Here is a 22,014-nt window from a genome sequence, read left to right as displayed (position 1 = left end):
CCACTGACTCCTCTTGCACATGGCCTGCTGTGGCTTCCTCTGGACACTTGTGCAAATCTACAATCCTGCTTTCCACCTCAAATATTTCAGAATTTCTTCCTCACCCTCACATCTCCAACTCCCATCATTCTCAGAAGATGACTTCAATCCTACTTCCCAGAAAAACAGAAACCATCAGACATAAGGTCTCTCATCTTTCCAGTCACAAACGTATACCTTCCTTTATTCTAGCCATCTTGTTCGCTATATTCTTTCCATCAACATTTTTATTTTTGGCATCTTGTTATTAATTGGAGGATCATTACTTTACAATATTGCGCTGGCCTGTGACATGCATCAACATGAATTGGCCACAGGCATACATGTACCTCCTCCCTCCTGAACCTCCCTCCTTCCCCACCCATCCCTCTAAGTTGTCACAGAGCACTGCTGGCTTCCTTGCCTCATACATCGAACTCCCACTTGCTACCTGTTTTACATATGCTAATGCATATGTTTCCATGCCATCCTCTCAAGTCATCCCATCCTCTCCTTCCCCCACTGTGTTGAAAACTCTGTCCTTTATGTCTGTCTCCTTTCCTGCCCTGCACATAGGATCATCAGTACCATCTTTCTAGATGCCATATATATGCATTAATATATGATATTTGTCTTTCTCTTTCTGACTTACTTTATTCTGAACAGTAGGCTCTATGTTCATCCACCTCATTAGGACTGACTCGAACGCTTTCCTTTTTATAGCTAAATAATATTCCATTGTGTATATGTACCACAACTTCCTTTTCCATTCTTCTGCTAATGGACATATATTCTATTCAAACACCATTTAAAGGAGGCCCACATTGGGCCTGCCTCCCATGACCCCCTGATATACCTTATGTCCCTCTTCCCAAACTTCCAGAAATATTTTTCCATGCTAATTAATGCATGTATCAGCTATGTGTGTGTATTTTATGAAGTCACAGTGGTATTTCTTGTTACTGACTCTAATAGCTATTTATCAGTTCTCACTGTATTGTCTGTCTCAGCTAATTCCTTTTCTATTAATTCAGATATAATTTACATACAGTGAAATGCATAGATCTTAAGTGTACAATTTATTGGTCTTGAGAAGTGCATATACACATATAATATACACTCTATAAAAATACAGAACATTTCTATCCCTCCAGAAAATTGCCTCCTATCCCCTTCCTGTCAACCCCTCAGCCCTGCTATCAGAGCTGAATGCCAGGCTAGCTCCTAACACATGGATTAGGTGTGTGTGTTCCAGAGCTTCATGTAAATAGAATTTTATGGTCTGCATGATTTGTGTCTGGCTTTTTTCATTCCGAATGATACTTCTGAGATTCATATGTGTGTTCATGTACCAGTGGTTTACTCCTGTTCTTTGATGGTTAGTATTTCATTGGATGAATATATCACAGGTTTTTAGTTCATCCTTTTGCTGGTGTATATCTAGGCTATTTCCAATTCAGTTAGAGCTATTATGAAGAAAGCTGATCTAAACATTCTTGTAAAAGAGTTTTTGTGAAGTGTTTTCATTTCTTTTCTATAACCTCTATGAATGGCATAAATAATTGCCAGGTCATAATATAAAAGCATGTTTAACTTCTACAGCAATGACCAAAGAGTTTCCTGAAGTGGTTGGGCTATACTATGCTTCCACAGACAGTAACTGAGCATTCTGGTCCCTCATGACCTTCCTCAGCACTGGATGCTGCCAGTCTCCTTCCATTTAGGCATCCTAGCGAAAGTGCTGTATCAACCTTGAAATTTTCTCTTCCCTTTTGCGTGGTGTAACAAGATGTCTCCAAAGTTTTATCCTTTGTTTCTCTACAATACCTTTGCAAGGTTACTGTTGCTTTTCTGCTTTGAAAGGTAAAGTTTCTTTAAGGCTAATTCCTAGGTTTTCTCCTGCTCTAGATCTAATCACTCATCTTCATCTGTAGCATCTCTGGCACCTGTGCAGAGAAGACTCACTGGGAGTTTGCATTTCCAACCATCTTTCTTCTAAGGTCCAAACCTCCAGTCTGCAGAAGCAAAATGACCAAGACAAGGTATAGGATCTCCCTTTCTGGTGGTACAAGTCAGAAGTTAACCCATTTTCAAGATATTAAAAGGATAAAAAATGTGGCTTTGGCGTACCAAATCTCTCTCCATTCTAACATTTTGGCACAAAGCCCTTGCTTCTAACATCTCTCACCCGGAGTACTGCAATAGCCTCCCCAAGTCTTTACACACACCTGGGCTCCACCCAATCATTTCTAGATATTGGAGCCAGACGGATCTTCTTAAATACTAATAGGCTTATATCATCTCTCTCCTCAAAGTCTTTTGGCTCTTCAGATGAATATAAACCTCTATTACATGAACTGGAAGAACTCATACTGTTAGGCTTCTAATCTCCAAGACCCTCTCAGGCCATCTTTCTGCTCTTCCATGACACCGGTTTCCATCCAATTTTTCAGATTCACCCCTCCCTCTCCCACCTGAGACCCTCTTATTCCCTCCCTCCGTTTTTGCCTCACAAACTCCTCCTCGTCCTCAGATATTAGTTCAATCTCACTGTCACTTCCACTCCTGGCCAGCCTGATCTCAATCAGAATTCCTGGCTTGTATTATTAAAGGATCATGTATTGTCCTGTGTTGCATTTATCAGAGATACTCTGACTTAAATGAAATACATCTCCCCCTGCAAAGGGCATGGACTCTGGCTAATTCTTTTAATTTCTGTACAATTCATGGCATATCATAAGTGCTCAATCCATTTCTGTTCCAAGAAAAACTGAATGGGTATCACTCACTCTCTTGACTCCCCGATTGTTTCTTATTTTCATTTTGAAAGAGAACCTTACTAAATCTTGGTTGGTCAATGAATCATCTGGACTTGGATCATATCTTTTATCTTTAGTCCAATCACTACGGCCAGGGTGGGCACATATGGAAACAGGACTGCTTCTTCCAGAATGCTCATTGAGGCAAAATTCACAGGATAGGTTGTGCTTACAAAAATACTGTATTTTTGTAAGGGGAAAAAAAGAAGGAACAACTGTTTGTAGGTCATATATTAAGATAACCTTAAAGTGCATTCCAGTATACATTAGGTGCAGACAAATACTGTTTTATTCCACTTACATGAGATACCTTGAATTGTCAAATTTGTAGAGTCAGAAAGAACACTGGGAGGTGCCTGGCGCTGGGGTTCAAGGTGGAGGGGAGGGGGAATGGGGATTTACTGTTTAATAGGGACAGAGTTTCAGTTCAGGAAAGTGAAAATTTTGAGAGATGGATGATGGCAAGAGTTGTACACAATGTTAATATTCTTAGTGCCACTGAACTGTATAGGAAATATGGTTAAAATAGCATGTTTTATATTATATGACTTTTACCACCATAAAATAAAATATAAAAATAAATGAAATTATGTAATGCAAAAAAGTAAGTGAGGAATGTCTAGATCATGCCAATTCTCTAAATGAGATAAAATTAAACTCCTTAAAAAAGACTTTATAGAAAGAATACGTTTTCAGGTGTGTGGGTGTGAGGTGTGTAAGTACAGATGGATTGATGAGTGGGAGTGTTCACAGATCTATATATAGGATGCCGCCCTCTTCCCTAACCTACTGATTCTTTCTTTGGGTCACTGACCAATAGTCTGCGTGTGTGTGTTCAGTTGCTCAGTTGTGTCTGACTCTTGGCAAGCCCACGGGTTGCAGCCCACCAGGCTTCTCTGCCCATGGAATTTTCCAGGCAAGAATAGTGGAGCAGGATGCCATCTCCTTCTCCAGGGGATCTTCCCGACCCAGGGATGGAACTTGTGTCCCTCGAGTCTCCTGCGTGGGCAGGCAGATTCTTCACCTCTAGCGCCGCTTGGGAAGCCCAACCAAAGTCTAACTGAAACCAAACCTCCAGACGAGAGAGAACCAAGGAAAGTTCTCACAGTGAACAAAGACCAACTGGTTTTTCCTACTGAAAAAACAAAACATGATTTTAATCTGTATATAATTCAAATGCATGGTAGGAAAAGCTCTTTGGAATAATGAATAAATTACTGCATACTGAAAACACTGTCTCTTTCAAGATGTATTAAAAATTAAAAATAAAATGATCATAGTTCATAATTATTAATGCAACTTAAATATAATTGCAACAAATACCACTGAAAATGCAATCTTTAAATAAAGTATGTCTTGATCCCTATAAATGACCTACTTACTATGAGTAATATTAAATATAACCAAATTAAAAATCATCAAAATAAGAGGTTTCCTTGGAGTTTTCTATAACAGGATATAACCATATAGAGCAGACAAATCAAACCAAATTTGAGAAAAATAATCTTTTGTATTTGATGGTAGTTAAAATGAAACCACCGGGAGAGAGTGTGACAGCAGAAAAAACACTGGACCAGGAGAAAGAAAACCCCAAGTCTTATACCTAACTCTCTGCTGCTGGTGCTAAGTCACTTCAGTCGTGTCCAACTCTGTGCGATCCCATAGACGGCAGCCCACCAGGCTTCCCCATCCCTGGGATTCTCCAGGCAAGAACAATGGAGTGGGTTGCCATTTCCTTCTCCAATGCATGAAAGTGAAAAGTGAAAGTGAAGTCGCTCAGTCGTGCAGGACTCTTAGTGAGCCCATGAACTGCAGCCCACCAGGCTCCTCCATCCATGGGATTTTTCCAGGCAAGAGTACTGGAGTGGGGTACCATCGCCTTCTCCAATCTAACTCTCTAGCTAATTACTAATTAAAGCTGAAACAACCTCTGGGCTTCAGTTTTCTCATCTTAAAACTGGAGCTGGAATAAATATTCAGTGGCTAGAATGTGTTATCTTGATTGCAACTCTCATCAGTTGATAGTCTGGAATACTCCATGCAGAAGGGTTTTGGGGCATCTGACATTTATCAGCAATACTGTTCTAGCTTCAGGAATTTGTCTGTGCATTCTGAATATTTGCCAGACCTAGACAAGGCAGCCTCTAAGCTCCCGTCCACATTCCAGCTCAGTCTGACTGCGTTATGTCAAAGACGAGTGCATCCCTATCCTCAGCATGCAGGCCATGCTGCTCAGCTCAAGCAGAACTTACTGAGGTTCCTCTGTTTACCGGCCGCAGGTCAGGCAGCGGGAATAGGAAAATGAGTAAGAGAGGATTCTTGTCTTCAAGGAGTTTAAGTTTGGAAGAGGATGGGTAAAGAAGACGTGCTTCATATATATAATAGAATACTACTCAGTCATTAAAAAGAATGAAATAAAGCCATTTGCAGCAACGTACATGGACCTAGAGATTATCATTCTAAGTAAGCCCAAAAGACAAATATTAAATGACAGCACTTATATGTGGAATCTAAAAATTAATCCAAATGAAATTATTTAAGAAACAGAAAATGAAATTATGGTTACCAAAGAGCAAGCGAGGGGAGAGAAAAATTGGGAGACTGGGATTACCATATACACACTACTATTAATATAGACATAAAACTGGTCATCAACAATGACTGCTGGGTAGCACAAGGGGCTGTATTCAATATTTTATAATAACCTATGAGGAAAAAGAACCTGAAAAACAACACGTGTGTGTGTGTGACTGAATCACTTCGCTCTACATCTGAAACCAACACATTATAAACCAACTATATTTCAAATTAAAAAAAAAAAAGGTTAGAAGATGACTTAACCAGAAAGCATTTTTTAATTAAAAATATAACACTTCACAAAAGCACAAAGTTTACAGTCATAAGCATCTGATCTAATTCTAAGTATCAAATCAGAGAATCCATATTATGCTTTAAATGCTCACTGAAGTTACTAATGTTTGAATTCAAAGGAAATGTTTCCATTAAGCTTGTCTGTCTAGAGGATTACTTTTTAAAATGTATTGTTTACATCCTCCGACACTGGCATTCAAACACTGTCAGAATGCTGTCCTTCACAAAGCCATGAATGAAAATTAAGAGTACAACATATCATCTGAAAATCTTACTTCAATTTCACCTTGTAATATCTAACAACCAGTATGTTCTTCTCATAAATTCTGGCCAACATGGTTCTCTCAAGAGTCAAAACACACAGCTCATTCTTTTTTTTTTTTTTTTTTTGCTTTCAGAATATGCTGATAGAATTCTCCTGGTTAAAATAAACTTCCCACTCCAGCCACCTACTCATACCCCATGAATCTATCCAGCAGCCTTAGATGACTCCTCTGCCCCACATCCTCCGGATGTGCTCATTCATTCATGCACACAGTTTAGAAATCCAGGTACCTATCCCAAGGCAAGCTCTGTGTTTATGTGACAGACACAGACGAGAATGTCCTTGCTCTCAGGGCTGATGCTGAGGTGACAGTGTACACAGTCAGACGATTGAATCTGACGGCTTTGACAACACAGTGAGTTAGGGGTTGCAATGGTGATCTACCCACACAGACAAGACTCACACAAGTGTTTGTAGGGCTTATGCAGAAAGTCAAGAAATGGATGAAGGGTAACACTCAGTTTGAAGCACCCATGGGGCATCCAGGTGGAGACAATTTAGCAATTGTCAGGTATGTGAATTCAGGATTTAGTAGATAATTTCAGTGTAGTTATACAGACTTGAGATCATTAACACATAAGTGTGACTGAGTTCATGACCAGAAACCACACAGAAGAAGGCAAATCAGAAGGAAATGGAATTATAGAAGGAAGGGCAAGAGGGAGCTTCCAAAAGTCCTCCAGCTCTTATAACCTCCACTCATGTTGCACAATTGGTCTTGCTACCTAATTAGCCTTTTCCAAAGTATATATGTCACGTTTTCTAAGATGGACACTACCTTATCTGACTCCAATGGCCAGGACCATGTTTTTCTTTTTTAATTTTTTAAAAAAATTATCTACTGAAGTACAGCTGATTTACAATGTTGTGTTAATTTCTACCGTACAGAAATGTGATTCAGTTATACATATATGCACATTATTTTTCATACTCGTTTCCATTATGGTTTATCACAGGGTGTTGAATGTCGTTCTCTGTGCTCTATAGCAGGACCTTGTTTATCCATTTGGACTCTGACTTTTTAAAATTGCACCTGTGCCTCCAGGAATCTTCCACTTTGCTGTCTTTCTAGAAGGCAGGACTGGAAAGTCACCTGACTGATTATCTATCATACAGTGAATATTATAGCTCAGACCTTTGAAGCTCCAAATACCATGAAATCCCTTTCTAATACGTATGTCTGGAACAATATTCAGATGGTACAATCTTTTTAAGACAGGTATCAAGATTTTACTTCAGACTGCTATATATTAGGTCACTATTTTTGGCCTAGGGAACAAAGAATCTGTACATTGAAGTATTCACCCTAATTATAAGAAGATTTTATGTTATTTTATTTCTCCAAATCACATTTTATGACAATCGTCATGATTATCATGAAGAATATCAAAACAGACTCTCTTATAATTTTTACTGTTACAAAAAGTTTAATATCTAAAGTATATTAGCCAGCTGATACCTATAGTCCTATATTTCAGATAACAGGATGTAAGATATGTCATGTTTTTCTGCAGAAAAAAAAAGGGGGTTAGGAAAGAAGGCTTAAGCTTCAATATATTACAAGACAGAGATAGCTAAGGCAGATAAATCTGCTAAGCTGGGTGAAAAATAAAAAGAAAGCCACTGGGTTACTTTACTTTGTTTTCATCTCTTTCTACTAAGATACTATCTAATCTTTCTGACCTGGATAGAACTTCTGAATGTGGATGCGTGTGAGTGTGAGTGTTAGTTGCTTAGTCATGTTCCTCCTTGTGCGACCCCAAAGTAATCCTGCCAGGCTCCTCTGCCCATGGAATTGTCAGGCAAGAATACTGGAGTGGGTTGCCATGCCCTCCTCCAGGAGATCTTCCCAATCCAATGGTCAAACCCAGGTATCTGGCATTGCAGGCAGATTCTTTACTGTCTGAACTACCTGGGATACCACTCCATATTTAAAAAGACCTGATACATTGATTTATGCATTCCTTAGATATTTCATATACCATCTATTTTTTCTAAAATATAAACCCCATAAATTGAAAAGAGAACAAAGAGCTCCTCCTCGTGTGTTAAGAGCTATGTTTAAACAAGAAAAATGTGTCACATGACACTTGTGCACACATCACTTACAACTTTAAAATAACGCAATGTGCTTGAGATTAAGAACACTGCTCAAACATCGATCAAGAATGCTTCGGGTACAAGGACGTAAGTTGGAACTAATTTAATAGACTACATAAAGTTGAGCAAATACAGACAGAAAACCCCATCAATAACCACTATTACACTAGTCCTCATTTGTGAATATGCAGATCATGAATCAAAGTCTATGAAAAGAAGCTAAGCTGGTAAGACACCTACAAGACAGCATGAATACCTTAACTGGTTTACAGTTCATATCTCTTCTCTATCTGAATATAATGGCATCTCCCAGAGGATAACTGGGCTTCCCTTGTGGCTCAGCTGGTAAAGAATCTGCCTGCAATGAGGGAGACCTGCGTTCGATCCCTGGGTTGGGAAGATCCCCTGGAGAAGGGAAGGGCTACCCTCTCCAGTATTCTGGCCTGGAGAATTTCATGGACTGTATAGTCCATGGGGTCGCAAAGAGTCAGACACAACTGAGTGCTGCTGCACAAAAATAGAGGATAATCATCTGGCATAATGATGGGAAATACAGAAAATATGGTACTAAATAATATGGAAATCATCAGCAAAGTATTATACTTTATATTACATAAACATATATGTTTGGTTCATTATGGTTCTTTAATATCTAATTAAGCATTTGCTTTCAAATTTCATGAACTTACTTTCTATAAAATTATCTTGTTTTACTATATACAATACAGAGGAATTATCACAATACTACTTCCTAAAATCTAGTTAAATATCTTCTCTAAACCATAGGCTGCTCCTTTGCAAGTCCCAGAGAAAAATCTTCATAGAGAGAGTACTGCATATAGTTGCATTCCTAGTTACTGTTATTTAAAAAGTGTTTTGAACCTTTAAATTCACCTTTGTCATTAAATGTAGCATTTCACTCAGAATCCACAAAAGATAATACTTGATTCTCAGCAAATGCTTTTCCATTTACCAAACAATGATTTTCAAGATTCTACGTCTACACCTTCTGTGTTACTTATTGATAATTACTAACTTCTATATTTTATAACAGTTAATTACTTGACTTTCTGAAGTTCTAAATGAATAATTTGGTTCGGGGAAAGCAAAATCTATAAAGAGGGAGATAATTTAAGTTATCATTCAGATTGAAATTCAAAATTGAGAGAAAGAGGTACTAGCTCTAATTATAGGATGAAATTGGCAACAACAGATACTATCCTGGGCAAACCAACATATATAACCACTTTCCTTTTTGATATTTTATTTTATAGTTAAATAAATGTTCATGTGTATGAAAAGTTTTCACAAGTTAACAACAGATTACAGAATATCTAAAGCTAACTCTGCAGACCTAAATAGACATTTCTCCAAAGAAGACATATAAATGTTCAATAGGCACATGGAAAGATGCTCAGTATCACTAATTATCAGAGAAATGCAAATGAAGGCTACAATGAGGTGATCTCCTAGCACTGGTCAGAATGGGCATCATTAAGATGTCTAAAAATGATAAATGCTGGAGAAGATGTGGAGAAAATGGAACCCTCCTACACTGTTGGTGGCAATGTAAATTGGTGTAGCCACTGTAGAGAGATGGAGATTTCTCAAAAAACTAAAAATAGAATTACCCTATGATCCAGCAACCCCACTCCTGGGCACATATCTAGTGCGTGTGTGCTCAGGTGTTCAGTCGTGTCCAACTCGTGACACATGGACTGTAGCCAGCCAGGGTTTCACATCTGTGGGATTTTCCTGGCACGAGTACTGGAGTGGGTCATCATTTCCTTCTTCAGGGAATCTCCCAACCCAGGGATTGAATCTGCTTCTCCTGAACTGCAAGCTGCTTCTTTACCACTGAGCCACAGAGAAGCCCCACAAATACCCAGAGAAAACCATAATTTGAAAAGATACATGTATCAGAATATTCACTGCAGCATTATTCACAATACCCAGAACACAGAAGCAACCTAAATGTCCATCAACAGAGGAACGGATAAAGAAGCTGTGGTACATATATACAGTGGAATATTACTTAGCCATAAAAAAGAATGAAATAATGCCATCTGCAGCAACATGGATGGGCCTAGAGTTTATCAGACTAAGTGAAGTAAATGAGGAAGAGGAAGAGAAATACCATATGGTATCACTCATACGTGGAATCTGAAATCCAACACAAATGAACATATCTACAAGACGCAAACGCACTCACAGACACAGAGAACAGGTTTGTGGTTGTCAGGGGTGGGAGGGGGGCGGGAGAGGGACGAATTGGGAGTTTGGGATTAGCATATGCAAACTACTATATATAGGATTATATACAGCATGGATGGACAACAAGGTCCTACTGTACAGTGCAGGGAACTATACAATATCTTGTAATAAACCATAATGGAAAAGAATATAAAAAATAATATACATACAAATAAATTTGCTGTTACTGATATATATATATATATAAATATAATACTTTGCTCTACAACAAAAGTTAACTCAACATTGTACTTCACTAAAACAAATTTTTAAAAGTTAATGTCAGTTCTGCAATATATTCCCCTCTCATCATCCACAGAACACTTACTTAGATCATAATAAATGTACATAAGCCTGATACAAAAGCATAAGAAAATAAATACAAAAAACCCAAGACATCCACCACAGAATCTTAGAACGTTCTTCAACACATACCATATTTAAATCTATTCTGTACCCAACACTTAACTGACATGAAACAGGAACTTCTGCTTGGCAAGAATATGGCCCCATATTCTGCTAATTTACAGTGAATAATTAATTAAATCTGGTGAAACTAAAATCATCAGTCTATTTCTCCAATTTTTTTTCTAGCAAAAGATGATGGAATGACCCTAAGCTAATTTCTCTTCTCATTTTTGAATTAGGGTTGCTTTTAGTCATTTCAAACTTTATCATTTTGCCCACATTGCTTTTCCTGCAAAGACATTCATGAGCAATTTAATGAGAAAGAAAGAAGAATGGAAGGAAGGTAAAAATAACCTCAGGTCAAACCCTGGACTCATTTTACCCTCGATCTCGATGCCAAATTCACACCCTGGAGGCTGCAGCCCTGGTCACACCACCCAGCTAGCACAATACGATGGATGGATTCTTCCACAAGGACCCATCTCAGCAGGACCTCTAGTCGCTGCAGCCATCACAGGAAAAGGTGCTCTTGGGACTCTTCTGTAGTTTTACAGAGTGAAGTTAATAATGCCACCTTTCTCGGTACAGCAATTGGAAGTTTAAGGGTGCCTGTACCATCAGGTTAAAGCCTCATAAGTTAGAAAGGCAGACATTAGTAATTCGACTTTACACAGGAAGAAATCAGGGCACAGATGAGTTAACTTATCGATGTTTACACCTATGGAATATGACAGTGTTGAGTTGAATATAGTCCCCTGCTCTGTCTCACTCTCTGATGCTCACCTTCCTTTCTGGCCATGGCAGTTTTTAAGTGGTAGGAACTAGTCAACATCCGGCTAAAGCAAAAGATTTTCTCTTTACTCTAACCAACAGCCCAGTGCCTGACCCAACGCTAACACCAGACAAAATGGTCTTATTGGTGAATTTATTATCACATGATATCTTGTTAGAAATAATCTACCTAACACATAAAAGTTATCACAATAGTAGAGAGGAGAGAGAACCTCATGGTGGAAAAGTGCAAAGGGATTCAAGAACTCTGAGCAAATGAGCCAGATCAGAGAATCCAGATGAACATTGGGTGGGCCAGATCCAGAGCCTGGAGCGTGCCTGGGGTCCTCTGAAAACGTTGGAAAATGCCACTCTTCACATGATAACTTTTTGCTCCTTTTAGGCTTATTTTCTGGATCCAGGATCAAATGTCATAAGGCAAGGGTTTGGAAGGAACCAAGTCAGTTCTGGGAATGTCACTAACAGAAAATAGCAATAATAGAATACTCACAGGACAGCCCTCTCAGGAGATGGGTGTGGGGCAGAGTAAAATATGTAATGTACACAGCCACATGACCAAATGTTAAGTTCCTTCCCCAAGAGAAGAGGGAAACTAACCTCGATACCCACAGCTTGATGCAGTTTTGAAAAGACTTTTAAGAACACTAAAGATTTGAAGTCCATGTATGTGGGTTCTGGCTTCTATTACTTTCATTGTCATATGCCTCAGGCCAACTTAACTCAACTCCCAGGACAAGTTCTAAACTACCCAGCTCCTATCATAGCTCAACATGTAGAAGGCTGCCTAAAAATATAAAACAGTCCATAAAGATAAATGGAATGCAATACAGTGGGCTTTACAATCCATGGTACAGTAATCTCAGCAGCATATACAGATGTTGGAGGGCAATAATGTTATTGCAGGCATTGCTATTTGATATCTTTGCAGGAAGCTGACTCTTTCTGCACAGGCTGAACTCAAACCTTTCTTCTCATCTAACCAGTTGAGCAAGTAACACTCCCAAGACTCTGTGTTTCTATTTAAGTCAGCAGGGGCGCCTGCAGTCCACACTGGTTTCCACATTCTACTGCAGATTTAGGAATCTATTTACGTCAGCAGTGGTTCTCCTCACCTCTGGTTAAGAGAGAATACTCAGAGGTAAAGGAGAGGCAAGACAGGTTGGCAGAAATGTGAATTAATGTTATCTTTCTTACCCTCTCCTCTATTTGATAACGCCTCACTGTCATTTTTTGAGGCTTTCTTTTCTGAATTTTTTCCAGGAGCATTTTGGGACCTAGTACTAGGTATGTATATTTACTAAGATAGGTCTTTGTTGAACCAGAAAACTACAATAATTCAGGGACAACCTTTCCTAAATTTAACCTTATCCAATTAGGGGAGTGAAGGAGACTAGACTCTGGGTGAAAGGGTACATTTTATCCCCCAGACTTTTCTACTTAACACAGCACCTTGGGCCGGGCAGACACCTGCTCGTGCTTTAGAAGGATTCTCAAATTAATATTTACTTTTCCCCTTATGCACCCCTGGATCAGCAACATGAGAGAGTATTCTAGGGTGTAACATACAAAAGTCTATGCAAATGTCCAGGAAAAAATGATATCTGCCTTCTTAGGGACTCTGTCCTCACTTCACTACAGAAGCCCTCTGCTACCATTCTTTCATTTCACAGTTGTCAATTGAGACTGCTGGATGAATTTTGAGTCACAATATTATAATTGGTTGGAGGAGAAAAAGGAGGAAAAAAAGCTGAAGGTACGAGGGTTCTTCCCTCTCCTTTGTCTCTCCTCTCACAAAGGAAGTAGGTGTTATGGAGGTTTGAAGAGTTAGTGGGTGCAAGGTTCCCTGTTAAGAGAGATGGAGAAGTCCAAACTCAATATCCTTTATAAATCAATTCATACCATGAATTGCAGGATTTGTAAGAAAGACAGAACCTCCTAGAATCCCAACTGAATTTTCTTACCCACATTTATACAATGTAAGTGGCAAAATTAAAACTTGAACCCCCAAATGCTTGGATCCAACTTTAATGGACTTTCCATTATGCTTTTTATAACCGTCAACTTGGAGATAATTCCCTTGCCCTCACTCCACTGGGAGACCCTATTAAGAGTGTGGATGAATCTCCTGGTTCTCCTATAATCAGCAGCTCATCCTTTGAATCAGCCTAACCTTCTGCCAAGCTCCCTCTCTGACACTGAAGGATGAACAGACACCAATTTAAAGAAGAGGTGGATGAAATGCAGGTTTCTTCTTGGTAGAAGGGCAGGGTGGCATGTGGGAACTATGCTCGGACTTAGCATAAAAGGTCTGGACCTGGTTGGGCTATGTTTTGTGAGGTGGTTCAAGGTACCACAGGAACCCTCTCAGGGCAGGATGAGGATCTGTGGATGACATGACCCAACTTACCTTCTACACAAGCTCTTTGGGAGAATCCAAATACACACATATTGAACTTGAACACAGTTCAACTCTTTGGCATTTGCTTCAATAACCACTTAGGTTAATGGCCAATATGAGGTAAATGCTCAATAAATGTTAGTAGTTTTATTAAATATTCTGACACAATTCTCAATTCCCTGCCTCCAGCCATCACTTTCACTTTCTGCTTCTATATATATATTTTTTTTCTCATCTTGTTACTCTGTAGCTCTTCTGTCTATGAAGCTTTTATAAAAAGAGAATAAGATTTTAGATCTAATGACATCTTCTTTGATTTAGGTCCCAGGATAACACAGTTTTCAACCCATGTAATATATTGGCTCTTGGTGTCTGGTGACAGTTACCTCAAGGAGTATTCATTGAGGAAGTTAGGTTCCAAAAAACTTGTAAAACACATAGTCATACCCACACCAACACACTTCAAAACCCTAAGATTAAGAAAGACCTTCTATTCACAGGGAAATAAACCAAACCATTAGAAATTATTTGCAGGAGTCAGCTATATCTAGTAATATGACAGTGGTGTCTAAAATTAGTGCACCTTGCCAACAAAACGAGTTATTTTTATGACAAAGTACTTATAAATTTCAAAGAATTTCTTTTCTGAAATCTTAAGGTGAAATTAGCTTCATTATTCTTTTCTATTTATAAAAATTTAAAGGCATTATCAAGACCAAATTCAAGCAGTAATATAAAGTCAAGGCTGATGAAACCTCATGAATATATTGTAATTGATATTGTATAACATTTCTTTGGCATATTCACCCATCAGTTTCATCTCTTCTCTGCTGACATCTGACTTTACAAATTGTGAACACACAATAGGTACACACAGTAGGTAGGGAGCCCAAGGGAATGACTCCACAGTAATGACTAAAGTGAATTTTAAGTCTAAATGCTCTGTTACCAGGAGTTTAGCTTTGTAGGACCTGTTGTGAGAGCAATATCTTAGATATGTGCTATGATGACCACGCATTATCACAAAAAAAACCTGTCTCTGATTTAACAACTATTTTAAAACCTTGTGAAAAGCCTCCTGCTTTTTGACAATCTATCTTTATGCAAAGTTTGCAAAGGGCCACCACCCATGACTGAGTGTCATTAAGTTCCCACATAGGTCTGTTATCTGAATACCCCCTAAGGATCCTGTTTTTAAGACATAAAGTGCCCTCTAGAAAAAAAGTACAGCTCTGTTCCGCTAATGAGCAGATAACAGGGCAGACTTATATCGCAGCAAACTGGGATTCCAAAGCATGCCCAATCTGCCAGGGCAAGAAAGGCCAAGACATTAGGCTGATTGACAGAGAGAGTGCTCAGGCCCCGGGGTTGCAGAGGCTGTGGTGCTAGAACATCACACCCTGTCACGTTTTGTGAATCTGCAATAAAGGAGCGCTGTGTGCCGGAGAGCAGTCTCGGGCGCAGCAGAGGGAACGATGCTTTCCACGTGAGCAGTTGGACAGCATCTTTCATTTTTATTTGTCCATAGAAGCCGGTAGGACCTGATCACTACCAGGATGCACCCTCCCCACTAGAATCCCTCACTCTGCCAGCCCTGAAACAGCCAATGAAGAGGCGTGACGCCCACCCGCGCGCCCTGCACCTCCCCTCCCGGTCAGACCCCGTCAGGCAGCCTCCCATGTTTTCCACCGGCGGCTGGAGGCCTCCGTCCACCTGCTGTGTGCGGCGGACACCAAAAGAAATGGGAGCCAAACGGTGCGTCCTGACCGGCAGAAGAGATGTCTGGAACAGGTGGCAGGGGCGGCGGCCAGGAGGACAGACGGACTGACAACCAGACAGACAGACAGCAGGACCAGCAGACACCATCCATTACTTCCAGTCTCAGAAGAGGGGAAGCCTGCAGCGCCAGGGACGGTCCACCAGGGACAGGCAGCAGATTAACAAGGTTCTGCCTCCCTCAAGCCGGGAGGCTTAAAGTCTTTGTTTTTTTTTTTTTTTTTTTTGGATAAGAAGGTACAGGGAATTTAGAAACCTGCTGCTCTTCATAGAACCAGGCCAACTCTGGCCTTCCGAGTTAATGGCTCCTCTCGGAGTCTACCATAAAAGGGCAGGGATGACTGGGTTTCTCCCCGTGTGCTGTGATCGGCCCCAACAGCTGGCCTCAACGCCCCCCTCCCCCATATGGGCTGCAGCCCTGTTGGTGGAGACCCAGCAGTTTCGGGACACAGCTCCCTCCGGCTCTCTCCTGCCAGCCTCTGCTGCACCCAGGCAGAAGGAGGAAACTCCCCCCTCCTGTGCCAGCATCTTCTCTTTTGGAGGCCTTTCCAGGGGTGGGGCGGGGGAGAGGACCCAGCTGCCCTAAGCTCGGGTGGGTATCACCCTTTTGCCACCCCTCCTTCTCTCTTCACTAACTCCAGATGCAACAGGCTCCCTTTCGGCTCTTCATACAAATCTTCTGCCCCTGGACACACCTTCTGGCCTTAACTTGGGGCTCCAAGGAGCTCATCTCCATCGGGGCTCTGAAGCCCCTCACTGCCAAGTTGAAAACTTTGCCCAATATTGGGAGACCCTTCTAGGGGAAGTCCCCTCCAACTCCACTCATCATCGGTGATGGGAAGCAGGTTCAGGAGGCCAGCACCCCAGGGCATGTTGGCCTGAGACTGAGGCAGGTGGCAGGACAGGGTCACCCATGCCTACATCGCCAGCCACCAGTCTGTCCCCTCCCCAAACCCAGATAAAAGGGGCATTAGACAGAGGTCCGTTGCAGGGTTAGTTGAAGGGATTTAAAGGGCAGATGTGTGCAAAGATTCAGTCCTCTATTGTAAGGCTTGCACCGGGAAGGAGCAGGCCCTGGCGCTCCCTTGGAAACCAGTAAGGAGGAACCTGTATTTTATTCAGGCCAGAGTGCCCATCAGCTTCTCCCATTGTTAAAAACTTTGCATTGCCAATGGCATTATATATGGGGAAGAAAATGTCTTCACACAGGTCTTCTGTGTAGCAGACCCTGAATCAAAGGTTAAAGAGAAGCTAGGGAGGCAGGTTACCAAAGATGGCAACTGCCTAAAAAAAAAGACCCAACCTCGGGCTGCGAGATGAATGAGTAGCAAAATGAACACTCAAAACAAGCATCTTTCTTGCATCAATGCTGGCACCCTTGGCTGGGGTAACCCCAACCTGCTCAACAACTCCAAGGCAAGAAGAGCTATTCTGGCAGCTCTTCCCCACCTCGCCTTCCTGCCTGTTCAGCCCCTGCCCCTCCTCTGCTCCGGCTCAGGGGTCCCTTCCTTCCTCTCGGGCGGCATCTGCTCTTCTGAGCACCCACCCCCGGGTGGCCCCCGCACACCCAGTCCTCTCCTGCACCTCGGTCCCCAGCCATCGTCTCCCCGGGTTCCTCGGCTCAGGGCTCAGCGCATCCTCGCCTGACACCTGTCCCGCACCCCCCACCCGCCTCCTTGCCCCGGCCTCTCGGGCCCGGGCCCCCAGGCAGGCGCCTCCGCCCGCACCCAGCACCCGGCCCGCCCCGCCCCCACCCCCAGCCGGGAGGACCGGGCGGCCGCGGGGATCGGGGAGGCTCGGCGGGCCCGGCCGGCTGGCTTACTTGAGCATGGCTTCTTCCTTCTCCTCTTCCTCCTTCTGCCGGTCCATCACCGCCAGGATGATGTTCCTCTCCTCCTCGGTCAGGTGGCTCAGGTCGGGCAGCTCGGGCATCGGGGGAGGCACGGTGGGCGGGCGGGGACCCCGGGGCCCCACGGCCGAGGACATCTTCGCGGCCTGGCCCGCCCCTCCTCGATGGCCTGGGTTCGGCGCGAGCGCACCTTCGGATCCACGCCCGGCGGCGGCCGCGTCCCTGCTCGGCTCACCGCGGCGCCCTCCCGGCGGCGGGACTGGGCAGCGCGCGAGCCGGGGCTGTCATGGTCCTCCGCCTGCACCCAGCCCCGGAGGCGGCCGCCTTTGTTTTGGTGGCCCTGGCGAGGCGCGGGCGCCCGGCCGCCTCCCGCAGCCCAGCCTTCCCGGGCGGGGGCGGGAGCGCACGGGGCCGAGGATGCTCGGGGCTCGGCGAGGATGCTCCGGCTCGGCCGCCTCCGTGCGTCCGCGGTGCGGGAGGAGAGTTTGGGTGGCACTTAGGCGGAGTCTCCGCGGCTCGGCTCCGGGGATGCTGCTGAGCTCGCAGACACCGCCGCCAGCCGCTCGGCCCCGAGCCGCTCCGCCCACGGCGCCCACCCGCCCACTCCCGGGCCCGGGCCCGCGCGCCCCCTACCCCCGCCCCTGGCCGGCGTGAGCACCGCCGCGCTCCAGCCCAGGTACCTCGGCCCGTGACTCATCCTGCCTCCCTCGTCTCTGCCATCCTCGCCAGCCCTGTGTTTCCACGGTTTGCCTTAATCGTCATCATCCCCGCTCCCCATGTTCTTCGTGGATCATTAGTATTATCAGAACACCCATGGTGTTCGGAACAGGACGGAACAGCCTCGGCATGCATTTCCTCCCCTCCACCGTATCTTTCTCATGTACTGGCCAAGTGTTCATAGCCACAACGATGTGGTTTTTAAAGATAATTTTGATACACCCCCCTCGCCTCCCCCCCCCCCCCCCCCAGCAGACTGGGTTTTCTGGGTCTTCCAGTCTTCCCTGACCCACCCTCTGCGGTCCTGCTGTGCAATATATCTGAAATCCCCCTCCAGAGGCACCACACCACGGCGAATCTTTAATTTGTCATTTTGAGCTCTGGATAGTCCATCTGATCGTATAACTGCACTTCTCTGCTGTTGGCAATGGATTATCTACTTTAATTCCTCTAATGATGCTTGCTATCATCATGCATTCACTTCTTAGCCTCTGTAGGTACTTCTCAAGAAACACCGATCCCAGATAAGAAAACCACTCCACCACGGCCGACTGTGAGAAGCTTCTGCTCAATGCTTGGCCCAATAATAAGCATTAAGGATGAGCTCCCCTTGCTGACATAGGCAAAAATAGACAATCCTTTCAAAACTGTTGATGTTATTGGCTTTCAATACTTGAGACTGAATTTTGTCAATATATTTATTTAAAAAATTAATATAGAGAAGAGTTCAAATTGAACAACGATTTCTCTTAGCAATGGTGTTGGGAAAATTTGATACATTTCTCTCCTGTCCAATTCTTTTTATAATTCTAGAAGGGATCTAGTTTTTTTTCTTTTTTGGTTTTTGTTTTCCCCTCCAAGCCCCTTTATTAACTTTGTTAATAAAGAAGATAAGGATGATGGCTTTTATAAATGATTAAAAACCCTAAAATATTCAAGTGTATAAAATTTAGGAGTTTAATTAGTTGATCTCCCATTGAGTGAAGGGGGTGTTGTTTTTATCTGGACACATCCATTTGAATAATCTCAGTAACATAAGTTTCACTACCCTTTAATTTTATCCCTATGTCTAAATTTCCCTTCTACCTGAAAATCTCTCAGTTCCTTGAGATGCCCATCATATCATCTTCAATTTTCTCCACAGTAAACCTTCCCAGTTTATTCAACCAACAATCTTGTAGCATGATTTCAAAATGTGGTCATTTTTGTCACCTGCCTTGGGACATTCTGGTGGTTTTTCACTTGCCTTCCTGAATAGAGGCATCAAGAACAACAGAAAAAACCAAGAGCAGTGCCTGACACTGTATAATCATCATTTTTATTTGAACAACTTACCGTTTGGCCTGGCTTTTTGGTAGCCATGTTAGTTATGAGACTGTCAATGAAATAAACACATAGTCCTAAAATTTTAGTCCTTTTTTGTAACTGCTACTGCCTAGCCAGATTTCCCCTTTCCTCTAATTAAGCAATTGATGAAAGCACTCTAATCAGCATCTTTTCTTCATTTAAAAGAATTAGCCTTGTTTCCCTTAGACCAGTATATATTCAGGAGGGAACAATATATGAGTTTGAATTCTGACTCTATCAGTCATTTCATGATCTTGGCAAATCCATTATCCTCTTTGGATCACTGTTTCTTCCCCTAGAAAGAGGACTGAAGATATTCACCTCAAGATAGAAGAGGGATGTTAAATGAAATGGCATATTTGGAGCATCTAGCTGTGTGCCTAATACTTTCTAGTGCTCTTTTTTTCTTTTTTCTTGCAAAGGATGTTTTTGGTGATCTCTCCGTAATTGATATTCAAAGGGGAGGAGAAACGTAGGTGACACATTCACTCTGTCTGATGCCTGCATCTCTGCTGGTCAATGTGAAGATACAACAAGGACCAAGTCCTCACATGGTAGACAATCAAGTTGTTGAAATTCTTCTAAGATGTCAATTAAGGAATGAGAAACCCTCAGTAGACATTAGAACTAGTTAAATGAAGTTCTTGAAGCTAGGGGCCTAATGAACAATTAACAGTGTTGTTTTCACCTGAGAGAGCTGCTGTAACAAAATACTGCAGGCTGGGCGGTTTAAACAACAGAAATTTATTTTCTCACAGTCCTGGAGGCTAGAAATTCACAATCAAGGTGTTGGCAGAATTGACTTTTCCTGAGGCCTCTCTCCTTGGCCACCTTCTCGCTGTGTCCTCACATGGCCTGATCTCTGAGCAGGCCCATCCCTGCTATGTCTGCTCTGCTTATAAGGACATTGTTCCTGTGGGTTTAGGCTCTCCACCCTTACGACCTTATTTAACCTTAATCACTTCTTCAAAGGTCCTATCTCCAAATACAGTCACATTCTAAGGTGCTCAGGATTAGGGCTTCACCTGTGATTTTGGGGGGGCACGCAGTTCAACTAGTCCATTACTAGTGGTTTCCACTTATTAGAATTACTTTGGGAAATGGCGATTGATGTGTATTATCTAAATGATTTAATGATAAGAAGTCTGGTCTCAATCATCTTTATGTTTACAACTCCTTGCCTGCTCTTTGATAAGTGAGTGTGAAATCAGCAAGTGAATAAATGAATAAAGGAGAGTGAATTAGACCAATGAATTAGTGGATGCCATGGTACACCCATTGATGTGTCCCCTCTGTCAGGGATCCCATCCATTATCAAGGGGTTCAAATCCAAGAGCAGTACATTTCTTTACATTTACATTTGCGTCCAGAAAATCAGATTTACATGCACTTAAGTAAGCAAATAAATGCCCAAGGTAGATGTGCCAAACTGTGTGGCACAGATGATTAGTTCCTGAAGCTACTGTACAAAAAATATCCAATAAACATAGAAAAATATGCATAATATCTCCTCCTTAGAGGGCTTCCCTGGTAGCTCAGCTGGTAAAGAATCTGCCTGCAAGGTGGAGACCTGGGTTGGATCCCTGGGTTGGGAAGATCCCCTGGAAAAGGGAAAGGCTACCCACTCCAGTATTCTGGCCTGGAAAATTCCATGGACTGTATAGTCCGTGGGGTCGCAAAAAATCGGACACAGCTGAGCAACTTTCACTTCCTCCTTAGGAACTCACAAGGTACCTTAACAAATAAAAGGTGCTAAGAAGCAAGTTACTTACTGCAGTAACAAAATTTGTTTTGCTTGGTTTGGCCTGGCATTTCCCAACTCTGGACAGTGATGAAACCGCCCATTCCCTAAGGGACAAAGCACACTTTGGACGAGTACTGGGAAAAAATCTCATCTTATGAGCTTGGCACCCAGAGATGTTGACTAGAGAGACTATGAAACTTCTCCTGAGATGCCCCTTGCCCAGCCAATAAAATCTACAGGAAAATGTCTTAAATCTTTATTCATAAGATATGTATCAAATGCCTGTCAGGTCAACACTAACCCTATGTTCAGGACTTAAGTCAGAAGAGATGGCTGAGACCAAGCTCCTCTCAGGTAAAATTCTAAGCTCTCTTTTCCACTGATGTCCTCAAATCATCATTTCTTAAAAGATGTCTAAAATTCAACATCACTGATAATGGCTAGCTTAACTTAGTAGCTAAGACTATAACTTCCAGGTGGAAAAATCATTGAAATGAGGTCAAGTTCAAATCCTTACTATACCATTTGACAGGTGGAATGGGTTTAAAAGTGCTTTTCCCCGAAGTTCAGGTCTATTCAGAACCTCAAAATATGACT

The 22,014-nt window shown here is 42.4% G+C and overlaps 1 protein-coding gene across 1 annotated transcript in view; it reads right to left on the bottom strand.

Annotated features, from left to right (window-relative positions):
* The window catches only part of RIMS1 (regulating synaptic membrane exocytosis 1), a 592,480-nt gene extending 574,734 nt beyond the window's left edge, over positions 1-17,746 (bottom strand). The window contains exon 1 of the mRNA XM_065911744.1: positions 17,583-17,746. Coding sequence (XP_065767816.1) covers positions 17,583-17,746 — 164 coding nt within the window. The remainder of the gene's footprint in view (positions 1-17,582) is intronic.
* Between the last annotated feature and the right edge of the window lie 4,268 nt (positions 17,747-22,014).

The sequence above is a fragment of the Muntiacus reevesi genome, chromosome 19, assembly GCF_963930625.1.
Source record: "Muntiacus reevesi chromosome 19, mMunRee1.1, whole genome shotgun sequence".
Lineage (NCBI taxonomy): Eukaryota > Metazoa > Chordata > Mammalia > Artiodactyla > Cervidae > Muntiacus > Muntiacus reevesi.
The sequence above is the reverse complement of the archived record's forward strand: the minus strand, read 5'-3'. Positions and strand labels throughout refer to the sequence as shown.